Source organism: Brassica oleracea, chromosome C5 (genome assembly GCF_000695525.1).
Source record: "Brassica oleracea var. oleracea cultivar TO1000 chromosome C5, BOL, whole genome shotgun sequence".
Classification (NCBI taxonomy): domain Eukaryota; kingdom Viridiplantae; phylum Streptophyta; class Magnoliopsida; order Brassicales; family Brassicaceae; genus Brassica; species Brassica oleracea.
In genome coordinates, this window is record NC_027752.1 from 46,417,549 (window position 1) to 46,430,121 (window position 12,573).

Here is a 12,573-nt window from a genome sequence, read left to right on the forward strand (position 1 = left end):
TATTTCAACGATTTACTAAAAATTACTAACTCTTTAATATGTGGAAAATGGTAACGGTAAGTGCGTGAATATTTATTTGTTTTTAATTGGTTTTCCTGCTACCACTAGGAAAATTATTTAATTCCTTTTAACATTCTTTTTGAACATGCACTATATTTTTGGACAATTATCTTTCGGCCGAGTAAAGAAGATACGTGTATCGTTTGGGCGGATAACTCGAGGTGAGCTGTCTGTCTCGGGCTGAGAGAATCAACTTCTATTAATTTTGTCGTCAGAGATCCCTACTCTCTCTTCTTACCTACACCGCTAAATGACAAAGCGAGCCCTCCCGTGACTCACTCATGACTCATGACCCCATTTGTCAACAAAAGCACAACATTAATGCAATTTTGTACTACTAAAAAGTAAATCCAGTTAACATTTGACTTTTTATGTAATTATTCTAGTCAAAAAGTAAACCCAATTCTGAAAATGCTTTGTACCTCTCTTTAGTGGGCTCTTAATGAATCTCAGGGAGTGTATTGAATTGAAGATTTTAAAGTGTTTTGGTTTTTCTTTAAAATCTTCTGTTATTCAACTTATGATTTCTATTTTTTTCTTCAAATCCTGTGTTATTGAATATGACATTTATCTAAAATAGTTTAAAATCACTTGTAATCCACTGTTATTCAATTAACAATTTACAAAAAGTAAATCAAATCTACTGTTATTCAATGATAAACAATTTTGAAAAGAAAAATTTATGAAATGGATTTGAAACTAACTTTTTAATTATTTTCAGTCAAAAATATCGTTACACAAATCCCACCATTGTACCTGTTATTTGAAAATACCCAAAATCAAATAAAAAATTGGCCACTTTGAAAAAGATGACCTATGAGAACAGAGAGAACAAGGAAGCGAGAGATCATAGACGAAGCTTCCCAGAAAAGTACTGAACTTTCGATTCACTCCTGTTCCTGAATCAATTCCCAAGTCGACAATTTTGGAAGCCAAAGATTCGATTTTGGAGTCTCTCAAACCTGAAGGAAGCCCTTTGATTGTTCGATTTGATTTCGTCTCGAGCTTTTCGTTGGATCCGAGAAAAAGTTTTTGTGCTCTGAAGAATCTGAGGTTGAGCTAAGGCACACATCGATTGATTTGTTCCTTTGGTTTTCTATTACAAGTCTCTTCCAGTTGAATAACAGTGTTTTCAGTTGAAGTTGTTGATCAGACGCTGCCTGAATTTCTGTTGGAGTTGACCATGCATATAGAGAATCTCTTCTCCTTCAGTCCAGCCGAACACTGCACTGAGCTGGTCCCTGATCAGTTCTAGCATGTCAATGTATTGGCTAAACACCAAGACTTTCTCCTTCACTGTTTCGCTGAACCGGATGAAGTCGATCAAGAACCTCGTTTTCGCACCTTCCTTTGAGTCAAGCGTAAGGCTCTCCAGGATTTTCAGTACCACTGCCCCAATGGTTAATCGTTCATGTCTGTCTGATTGCGTCGCAGATACAGAGACGGGTGTACCGAAACAGCTGCAAGCTTGTGCTCAAGCTCAAACGTGTTTTGAGAATGGTCGATTCTAGTAAGTATTTTCTCCTGTTGAAAAGGAGCGTTCAGCACCACAACACAGTCTCTTAGACCTGGAAGGCTCTCTCAAAGGATGTTCCCTTTGTGGACATGGACAAAAGGAGCGATCATGTCCTTAAGCTCCGCGATGCCAATCTCTTCATCCAACCTCCTGTTTTTGCCTTCTTGGCTCAGCCTCGTAAGATCATGGAGCCTAGAAGAGATTTTATCTTTATAAGCTGGTCTCGTCAGGCACAAGACGTTAGAAAGGTCCTTGAAATTGTTCTGGAACGGTGTCCCTGAGAGGATGATACGCTTCTCTGTTTTCACTTCAGTGAATACTTTCCATATGCAACTGTTATGGTTCCTGGGAGTGTGGCCTTCGTCAAGGACCAGCAGCCCCGGAAAGTCCAGCAATATCTTTCTAAACTTTTGCGTTTCCCCAGAGGCGAGCTTCTCATAGAGACTGTAGCTGATTCCAAGAATGCTTTTCTTGTTCCTCCATGAATATAGCTTAACCATATGGACATAATCCTTTTTGCTCCTATGTTGTTTATTTCCCTTTAGAAGTGAAACAGCTGATGGGTTCTCTAGCCCTGACAACTCTTGATTACTCATGTTATAAAACGGAATGTTTGAGTTCCATTTCTTGAACTCTTCTTCCCATGTAAGCAGTAAACTTGTGGAGCTATGACCACAGGGTGGCAATCTGGAAACTGTTGCAAGCTAAGTTGGATTTGGGAAACACGCTCTGTTTCCTTTCTCTCGTTCTCACAAACGAAGGAAGAAGACAAAATATTGAAATTTCACGTTCTTACTTTGTTGGAAAAAGTAGTGATTACTTCACGTTTTAAAATAATAGGACTTTGAAAAGTACTGTGAAATTTAAGATCAAATGATCTCAAGTACTCTGAAATTTAGAGAAAATCCTATCCAAATATTTTTTCCTTTTTTTAAATCCCACCCATATAAATGAGATTTAACCCAAATCTCTTCAAACTCCAATATTTTTTCAAATCCACCCAAACTTTTAAAATCCACATTTCAATACACCCCCTTAATGGCTGACAAAGAAAAAAACCAATCAACGTAATTATGCGATTACTTTAGTCAAACATAATTAAACCTTTTTTTAATAGTGATCTACCTTTCTAAATTAATAATGAGATTTCTTTCTCCAAAAACAATTCACTATCTAAAAGCTGGATGGATCATCATATACCGTCTTTACCAAGATATTGCTAAAAAGAATCACAGCGTTTCTGATAAGAATTCCCTCCCCCCATCCCCCACCCACAAATTTGACCAATATGATATAAAAAGAATATATTCCACCAAAAAAAAAAAGAAGAAGAAGAAGATAAAGAATGAGTAAAGAACTCAAATACCTGCGTATGGGTACATGTTAATAGCCAAACCGGTTTTCTTATGGTTGAACCGGTTTGGCAATCCTCTTCTCATAATCCACTTACCAGTTTTTCCAAACACATACATGGGATGAATAAGCATTTATATGCTCAGATATCGACCAATCAAGAATTAACAAAAATTAGTGCCTCCTTTTTTTGTTTTTGAGCAACAAATTAGTGCCTCCTTTGTTCACTAGAAGTAGGATAAAACTATCCATCAAGCTAATCATGTCCCCAGATTTAGCCCATTCATATCCAATGGGCTATTGCGTCTTACTTTTCTATTGGATAGTCCATTCATCCAGAGTCGTCATAATTAAGGAATTTTTAAAAAAGAAAAAATGTTCACAAACTCTATAATTCTCGTAAGTTTTTTTTTTTTTTTTTTCCGTCAATTGTTTGGAGCTTTTGCGAGCTATTATCCTTTCAATTGAAACAGCCGCAAGCTTCAACACGATAACTTTTCCAATTCCATCTCCAATTCAATCGGGTCACGAGACTATTTGCGCTTGGTGGGTTTAGTAAGATTTCGGTTTCATTTCGAATGTTTCGCCCAATAACGATGAACAACGCATGATTCAGCTTCCCAGGAACGAGAGTCAATGGCTATCAATGTTCTCTGTAGTGATCAGTTTCATCTCAAAGTAGCTAATCCTCCGGATAGATTCAGCAGAAGAACAGTGTACTCTCGGATTAGTGAGCTTAATCTTAGTGTCGCTCGGACAAAGAATCTGTCGTTTTGTTGCAAAAGACTTGGTCGGTTTTCTTGTAATAGCGAGGTTAAGCGACTAGTGAACGGTGAAAATGGTACGAGTAAAGGAACGAGAAGAAGAAGGTTTTCTCTTAGGCTTCGACCTAGGTTACGCTTACTGAGCATGAGACTTGGCAGATTCGATCTCAGAGCGTCACTGGAAGATTTCAGATTGTTTTTGAGAAAGAATATCAAAAGAGTGATCTTATCTACCGGCGTGGCGGTTATCTTCGGACTGTGTTATCTGTTCTTGAGGCTAACAGCTGTTCCCTCTCCATCCATTGTCCCTTACTCCGACTTCGTCACGAATCTTCGAGGCGGTTCTGTCTCAAAGGTTTTGCTCGAAGAAGGTTCTCGTCGAATCTATTACAACACTGCTGAGGAGAATGTTGAGGTTGTTGAAGATGTTGACAAGTCTGAGACTTTAGAAGAACCCGCGGCTGAAGTAGCTGTTACAAAAGACGTTAGGCCAAAGGTTCGAGCTTTGGCTCCTGTGTGGAAGTACGTGACGAGAAAAGTAGATCACGATGAAAAGTTTCTTCTTGGTTTGATGAGGGAGAAAGGGATTACTTATAGCTCAGCTCCTCAATCTGCGTTGAAATCAATGAGAACTGCTCTGATAACAATCATCACTCTGTGGATTCCTTTAACTCCTCTTATGTGGCTTCTCTACCGGCAACTCTCAGCATCTAACAGCCCTGCTAAAAAACGACGGTCTAAAAATCCCACAGTTGGATTTGATGACGTGGAGGGCGTTGATTCCGCTAAAGACGAGCTCGTGGAGATAGTGTCATGTCTTCAAGGAAGTATAAACTACAAGAAGCTAGGAGCGAGATTACCAAGAGGCGTGCTTTTAGTTGGTCCACCAGGGACTGGTAAAACCTTGTTGGCTCGAGCTGTAGCCGGAGAGGCTGGAGTTCCCTTCTTCTCTGTTTCCGCTAGCGAGTTTGTTGAAATGTTTGTCGGAAGAGGCGCTGCGAGGATCAGAGATCTCTTCAGTGCAGCCAGGAAGAACTCACCTTCCATTATATTCATCGATGAGCTCGATGCAGTTGGAGGAAAACGCGGTAGAAGTTTCAACGATGAACGTGACCAGACCCTAAACCAGGTAATGAATCAAACCTTTTAATTAAGTAGTTGCTGATGATACGGTCAAGTCCTCGTCTGTTCCCACTTTTCTAGTGTTTGCGGGAATTTGACGAAATAATAATAATTAAGTAGTTGCTAATTGCTGAGATGGTTCTTTCCCTTTTCGTAGTTGCTTACTGAGATGGATGGATTCGAGTCAGACATAAAAGTGATTGTAATCGCAGCAACTAACCGACCAGAGGCATTAGACCCTGCTCTTTGTCGGCCAGGAAGATTCTCGAGGAAAGTAGTGGTTGCAGAGCCAGACCAAGAAGGACGTAGGAAAATCTTGGCCGTACATTTGAGAGACGTTCCTCTAGAAGAAGACGCGTTTCTCATATGTGATCTGGTTGCTTCTCTGACTCCCGGATTCGTAGGTGCTGATCTCGCCAATATTGTCAATGAAGCTGCATTGCTCGCTGCTCGTAGAGGTCAGCCTTTTTGTTTCATATAATATATAGCAAAATCTTGCTGCTTCCTATGTGTAAAAAGAGATGATTGTTTGTTTTTTTCAGGTGGGGAAGCTGTGGCAAGGGAAGATATAATGGAAGCTATAGAGAGGGCGAAGTATGGGATCAATGATAAGGAAGTGAAGGCAAGGACGTTAGGAAATGAGCTCAGCAAGTTGTTCCCGTGGATGCCTTCTTTGGCTGGGAGGAACGGACCAGATCAAGACGGTTTACAAGGACCCTTAGGTTATCAATCTCTCAGCTGAACCAAACCGGTTAGAGAGCAAATCCACTGATAAAGTCTCTTTGTATCTGAATTTTGTTGAAATGTACGTTTTTGTATGCGTTCCTATCTCTGTTTAGTGTTTACAAAGCGTTTTTGATTAAACAAGTCAAATTTTTCTTTTTGTCACAGAAAAAAAAATTAAACAAGTTAAATTGTTTAAAAAAAAAAAAATTAAACAAGTCAAATACAAACCTATTAACATAACGCTGTTAACACGTCGTCGTTTCGAGAACGTATTGTAAACATGTACATGACGTCGTCGTTTTCGAAGATTCCCCTATAAAAAGAGAAATGGAGTAAACAAAAACCCAGAAAGGTCGTCGAATCGAATCTCTCCGGCGGAAATAACGATCGCATTCGATGGCGGAAGGCGGCGATGATCCACAGCGATTGAAGAAGATTGCGGCGGCAGCTTACGAGTACGATAACGACGCTCGATGGGTGGATTACTGGTCAAATATCCTCATCCCTCCTCACATGGCTAGTCGCCCCGAGGTCGTCGAGCACTACAAGCGCAAATTCTACCAACGCTACGTGGTCCGTACTCTCTTTTACACTCTTGAATTTGCGTTTCAAGTCTCAGTAGTGTGAGTTCGAGTTTGATTAGTGTGAAGAGTTTTTGTGAACTTTGAATCTTAGGGTTTAACGTGTGTTGTAGTTGATTGATTTGAAATTTAGATGTTCCTTCTGCTGAATAATTCAATTTTCTTTGCTGAATAGGATCCTGATCTTGTTGTGGAGCCTATGGCTAGTTCATCTTCTTCGTCGCAATCTGCAAGACCATCTGCATCTACCAATGCAAATGAACAAGCTCGTTCACGGAACTCTGGTGGACCTTTTTTTTTTTTTCCTTTTCTGATATAGTCAACTTTCAGTTTATGCTAATAATATGAGATTGAGTTTACTGACTATACTGTTGTGTATCAGGATCTGTTCCCCGAACAACGGGGCCATCTGCTACTGCAGGTGCAAGTCCAAGTTCAGGGCGCTGGGATCAGCAGACTATTCAGTTTTCTGTCAATGCTTGGGTACTATTCTGTTTTCCCTATTGCAGTTTCTTGTTCTTGGTGCAACTGTGCAAGTGAAAATATTTTATCCCGAGTGCTTTTCTCTTTGTAATTTATTGATCAGCATCACTCCTTATGCAGTGAACTCCAGACTTTTGTGTATCTTCTTCTTAAAAATCACAAGTGTAGAATTTTACTAGACTTAATTCTTATAAAAGGTTTAGCTTCTTATTAGGGCTCTGAGTTTTGGGATTACTTTTACTTTCTGCTGTTGAATCCTTTACTTGGACTTTTTATTAGATGTTGTGTGGTGTTCTGTCTTTTTGTTCTCATGTCTTGATGTGCTTGTTATACTCAGATTTGAACTAATGAAGACTAATGCGTTTTGTCTGGTATACTTCACTTTAACTGTTTCTTCCTCGGCTAGTCTCTTAATCTATTTCATCTTTTGCAGGTTTTCGTTATAGCTGTGCTGGCAGTGTTACCTCTAGTGCCAAAGAACCTCTCTAATAGGGCTTATCGTCTATCTTTCATGGGAACTGCATGCTCATCTCTTTATTCCTTGTACTCTCTTTACGGGGTAAGCCATGTGGTCTCCCTTTACTGCTCTCTAGGATCCATTCAGTGTCGAATTTCCTTTCCTAAGCCGAATTTTGTTATCTGCAGAGGCCAAGTGCATGGAATATGCAAGGGCTGCAAGTTTATTTTCAATCAATTATGGGAGCAAAAGATTTCATCTATTTCATCTACTGCCTTACATTTGTCACTTCACATCTCTGTGTCAAGTGTAAGAGTTGCTTGATTGAGTTTTTTTGGGGCTGATTTTCTTCAAACTATATACATTCTAATGATTAGTTTCCTTTTCGATTTGTTGCAGTTGCTTTGATTCCCATCTTGTGTCGAGCACTTGAACAATTAGCCAAGTTCCTGAGGCGTAACTTCGCTCGCTCCACCATATACAGGTAGATTTGCATCCTGCTGATCAGCAGGTTTGATTGTAGAACTCGGTTTCATTTGTGAATTCTTGCCGATCCTTACCTCTTGCTCTGTGTCCTGTTTTGTAATGATTATCAGAAAGTACTTGGAAGATCCTTGCGTGTGGGTGGAGTCAAACACAACTACTCTTAACATCCTCTCATCGCAGGCTGAGATAGCTATCGGCTTCCTTCTGATTATCTCTCTGCTCTCGTAAATTCCTTGGAACCCTTTGGAATAAATTGAGTTCATATATGCTGCTCTGGTCCGAACTGCATTTACTCGTTTTCACTCATCTGACCAAGGCTATCATTTTATTTACTGCAGATGGCAACGCAACATTATACAGACATTCATGTACTGGCAGGTACGTCTATTCAAATGTTTTTCTTGCTTTGCTTTTGGTTCTGAGTCATCATATCTCTCTATTGGCTCAACATCTCCAAGTAGAATTCATTGTTAAAACTTGATCAACTGAACATATGGACATAAGCTTATAGCTACCCTTTTCATCATTCTCTCCATGAGTTTGTTTTGTTTTTGTTGGCAGCTATTGAAGCTAATGTATATGAGTTTTTTTTTTTGTTGGCAGCTATTGAAGCTGATGTATCAAGCACCAGTAACAGCAGGATACCACCAGAGCACGTGGAGCAGAATCGGGAGGACGGTGAATCCGATTATCCAACGGTACGCTCCCTTCTTGAATACTCCGGTCACTGCCGTCAAGAGATGGTGGTTCAGGTGAAAAACCAACAGAAAAATGCAGAGGTGACTTTTGAAACCCCTTGAAACAAAAGAAGAAAAGGTTTCAGCTTTATTTTTCATTTCAACTTTCTGCGTAAAGTAGATTTTTCTCTTTTTGGGTTATGAAATATTATTGTTGCTAATGATTTTTTACTCTCTTCTGGTTGTTAATTAGATATATGTGACTTAATTCCCTTTTGCATAGGTGATCATTTTAAGATTTATAATTTTCCTACAAATCATATATGGCTCTATTAAAATCGGGTTTATAGTATAAGCAAATTTTTAGATATCATTTTAAGGATAATCAAAGATATTGGAAAATATAGTATATGTGCTCATAATTGATTGGTTGTTTGTAAATTAGTCTTCTGTTCGTAAAAGGGAAAATCTAAAATATTGTATCTGAAGAGGAGAAAAAATAATCCAATAATAGGGAACAAAAGAGATGCCATCATTGATTTGGATTCTTCATGGTTGGTGCTCGTGCCACCGCTAAGTTTACCCATCACGTTCTAAGATGTGGATCTCGCGGTTCCATGTGGCGTCCATACACGACTATGCAAAACTTACAAGTGTTGAGACACCAAAACACAAATGATTACCCATAGCGTTTACGTTACCATGCGTTGGAACTCAATCCATTATTCTTCTCATCGCAATTATTGCGAAATTATTGTATCACAAGTTGTTTAATTTCAGCTCCAAAGTATGGCTAGTAAGATTAACAAATACATAGCTAATTAACAATGATATCTCTCACCTATAAAAAATACAAAAACAATTCACTAGGAAGTGATTAATTAGTAGAGATTCCAATTGAAAATAGTCAATTGAAAAAAAAAAAAAAAATAGTCAATTAGGATGAGACTCCAGCGTATTGTATCTTTCCTCCTCGGTGACGAGGGAGCGCACATGCTTAAATAGCTTTTTCAAAGTTTGAAGTAATTTAAAAAACAGAACCTGGTCAATAATAAAAGGAAAGCCAAGAAGGGAAGAGGAGACAAACGAAGAGGAGAAACCAAACACGAGATCCAATATTTTTTCACGGCGGACATGCAATCATCTTCGGAGATTCACCATCATGAAAGATGCCGTCCAGTGTTTCCAACGGAGAATACTGGCCCAGCGGATTCCGACAAAGGAAAGGTTCGTCGTAGAGTAATGGGGAAGTCTTCGGTGCCTCAAATTTGCAGGCAGCAGTCGTTCGGTCGCGACATAGGCCATGCAGCGGCGGAAACGTATTTGATAACTCGTCTTAGCTTCGACCTTCTTGGTTATCTCGGGTACGTATTTCAATTTTCCCTCCCCCACTCGCATGGATATACACATAAGATGTCCTCAGACTCAGAGTACCTTGTGCGGCAGGGTATCGTTAATTTGCTCTTGTGATTGTAACTTGCTCAACAGGGAAACAAAAAAAAAAAAATTTGTGGAAGAGTTTACAATTAGTCCCTGAATTTTTATTTAGTTTTATGGTAATCTTGTGACATATCAGATGTAAGAAACAGAGAGATTGTGTTATAATGGTTGCAAGTTTTGATTCAGGGTAGGTTATCGGTGGATCACAAGATTACTTGCTCTTGCTTGTTATGCAATCCTCCTTATGCCTGGTTTTCTTCAAGGTGATCTTATCCTCGTTGCTGATAAATAGTGTCGAAGGATTTCTTCTTATTGATTATTAAGAAGCTGTTTGTTTATTGTACACTAAATTAAACAAGTTTGTTTTGTTTTTCTTCTTCTACAGTTGCATATCATTATTTTTTCTCACCCCAAGTTAGGAGGAGTATTGTATATGGAGATCAACCCAGGAATAGGTAATTGAGCTTGTGTAACCAAGCATAATCTAGGCCTGCTCCCTTCACTTTTTTTGTTTTGGCAGGCTGGATTTGTACATACCACCACCAACAAGTGCCGGCCTCAAGCCTGTTGTAGTTTTCGTGACTGGTGGAGCTTGGATTATCGGGTAATCCCACTCTCAATCATCTCTACTTAAATACGTTTTAGTATGTAAAATCCATAAATTTTTTTATCTTGGTTAACTTTAATAGAACAGTAGGTTCCCTGAAGCTACTACATCTTTTTTCTTTTAAAGATAAAAGTCGAATTGGTAGTTTCATACTTTGCATATCATTTAGGTACAAAGCTTGGGGCTCTCTCTTGGGACTTCAGCTAGCAGAAAGGGATATCATTGTTGCATGTCTTGATTACAGGTAAAGCAAATTTAAAAAAATCCCTTACCCGTTTTAATATAACTTTATCTACAAATATAAAATGTAACCAAAACATCTTTGGTCCAGAAACTTCCCTCAGGGAACAATTAGTGATATGGTAAGAGATGTTTCTCAAGGAATCTCGTTTGTCTGCAATAACATCTCTGCATTTGGAGGCGATCCTAATAGGTACTTGTTGGTTATATTGGCTTCTCCATATATTTCACAAGCTCTGGTGATTAAACCATGTCTCTTTTTTTTTAAGAATATATTTGATGGGACAATCAGCTGGTGCACATATCTCTTCTTGTGCTCTCATTGAACAAGCCATTAAAGAATCAAGAGGAGAACGTATCACATGGAGTGCTTCTCAGATAAAAGCTTACTTCGGTTTATCTGGCGGGTAAGTAAATTATTACTTGACTTAAACGTTACTTAACTACCATGAAGCTTAGATTTGTTTCACCATTTGAAAAACTTGGAACAGGTACAATCTCTTCAATATGGTTGAACACTTCCATAACCGAGGCCTGTATCGTTCTATTTTCCTTAGGTATATCCTGCTTAGGCACCATATGGATAAATTATAAGTAAGACATTACTTATGGTTGTTCATTTGTTGATCAACTTTGCAGCATAATGGAAGGAGAAGAGTCATTTGAACAATACTCTCCTGGCACCAGATTGAAAGAGCCGAGAGTAAGGAAAGCTGCATCTCTATTGACTCACATTGTGCTCTTTCATGGATCTGAAGATTACTCCATCCCATGTGAAGCAAGGTTAGATCACCCGTCTACAAATCTGGACAATATGCTAGTTTAAATCATCATCTTAAAAACAGACAAAACATTTTTATTCGTTTTGTAGCAAGACTTTTGCAGAAGCTCTTCAAGGTGTTGAAGTTAAAACAGACCTAATTGTCTACAATGGTAAAACTCACACCGATCTATTTCTTCAGGTAAGCAAAATACTACATAGCTCAATGTTATGTACATAATAACGAAGTAATGGGATAATCACTTTTTTGGGCATTGCAAAGGATCCTTTGAGAGGAGGTAAAGACGAGCTGTTTGATCATATAGTCGCTGTGATACACGCCAATGACAGTGACGCTTTGAGTAAAGATGCGGTTGCGCCGCCGAGAAGAAGGCTTGTGCCGGAGATTTTGCTGAAACTGGCTGGTAAGGTCAGCCCTTTCTGAACAGGAATCTAATGTTCGATATGTTTGTTGTAACTTCTTGTTCTCTTTTTTCTTCTTCTTCAATTTGTTTATTTATTTGACTAAAAGTATATGTAAAAAAACTTGCACATGTAAATATGATTTGAATTATAGCCTCTCTTTTCCTAAGCTACATCTTTTAACTCTGGACAACAAAACAATATGGATCCAAAAGAGTCGAAACTGAAGCAAGTTTACTACTCAGATGATCATATATTCAACAATGTACAGATTAATTCACACTGCCTTCTTCTTTTGCTTGCTTCTGCTCTGCAATATGGTGGCGAACTCTTAAAGATTTACTTCTCATATCCTCTATCATCATCATCTGTCTCATCCACCATCTGTTTTCGCAAGTGTACTTTCATGTATTCAACATCCTCATTTCTAGATTCCGTCTCATCTTCTTCTTTGCACGGCTTTTCCGAGCTTGGTTCAGTACCATCTCCAACTCCAGAAAAGAATCTCCACCAATCGCTTCCATCTTGCTCCTTGATTGTCTTCTCATCTCCTCTAAAACAGTATCCCCACTCTTTACATTCCCAATCTGCCTGCTCCTTGTACCTCTCTTCACCGCTGAGATCTCCACTACCTTTGGAGTATCCTCAATCTCCATCTTGGTTGAATTCAACCAAACCCAAATTATGCACATCCTCAGTGTTATTCTTACCTCTCTAAGCCCTAGAGGTTCCCTTCTTCTCCACCGCAACAGCTTCCTCCTCCTCCTCCTCCTTCATAACCGCCACTTTCTTTTCGTTCTTCCGGATCAGGAAGGCGCCTGTTATTCCTCCTCGGCCTCGGGGGAAGCTTATGCTCCTCCTCCTCCACCTGAACATCA

The 12,573-nt window shown here is 39.1% G+C and overlaps 3 protein-coding genes and 1 pseudogene across 3 annotated transcripts; 3 read left to right on the forward strand and 1 right to left on the reverse strand.

The window, feature by feature from the left end:
• Positions 1 to 956: 956 nt before the first annotated feature.
• Positions 957 to 2,351, reverse strand: LOC106294165 (annotated as a pseudogene).
• Positions 2,352 to 3,342: 991 nt separating this feature from the next.
• On the forward strand, positions 3,343 to 5,696 carry LOC106343184 (ATP-dependent zinc metalloprotease FtsH). The gene is made up of 3 exons (XM_013782330.1): positions 3,343 to 4,822; positions 4,973 to 5,273; positions 5,358 to 5,696. The coding sequence occupies exons 1-3, from the start codon at positions 3,566 to 3,568 to the stop codon at positions 5,555 to 5,557; spliced, it is 1,758 nt and encodes a 585-aa protein (XP_013637784.1). The 5' UTR covers positions 3,343 to 3,565; the 3' UTR covers positions 5,558 to 5,696.
• A 166-nt stretch (positions 5,697 to 5,862) lies between these two features.
• LOC106292754 lies at positions 5,863 to 8,545 on the forward strand. Its single transcript, XM_013728407.1, has 9 exons — positions 5,863 to 6,114; positions 6,298 to 6,406; positions 6,505 to 6,605; positions 7,039 to 7,164; positions 7,251 to 7,371; positions 7,462 to 7,546; positions 7,659 to 7,772; positions 7,887 to 7,926; positions 8,152 to 8,545. The coding sequence occupies exons 1-9, from the start codon at positions 5,938 to 5,940 to the stop codon at positions 8,302 to 8,304; spliced, it is 1,026 nt and encodes a 341-aa protein (XP_013583861.1). The 5' UTR covers positions 5,863 to 5,937; the 3' UTR covers positions 8,305 to 8,545.
• Positions 8,546 to 9,260: 715 nt separating this feature from the next.
• Positions 9,261 to 11,813, forward strand: LOC106293466 (probable isoprenylcysteine alpha-carbonyl methylesterase ICMEL2). The gene is made up of 11 exons (XM_013729144.1): positions 9,261 to 9,589; positions 9,852 to 9,928; positions 10,051 to 10,120; positions 10,186 to 10,269; positions 10,442 to 10,516; positions 10,604 to 10,705; positions 10,782 to 10,919; positions 11,004 to 11,069; positions 11,152 to 11,295; positions 11,384 to 11,474; positions 11,556 to 11,813. Exons 1-11 carry the CDS (start codon positions 9,360 to 9,362, stop codon positions 11,715 to 11,717), a joined length of 1,239 nt encoding a protein of 412 aa, XP_013584598.1. The 5' UTR covers positions 9,261 to 9,359; the 3' UTR covers positions 11,718 to 11,813.
• The last annotated feature ends 760 nt before the right edge of the window (positions 11,814 to 12,573 follow it).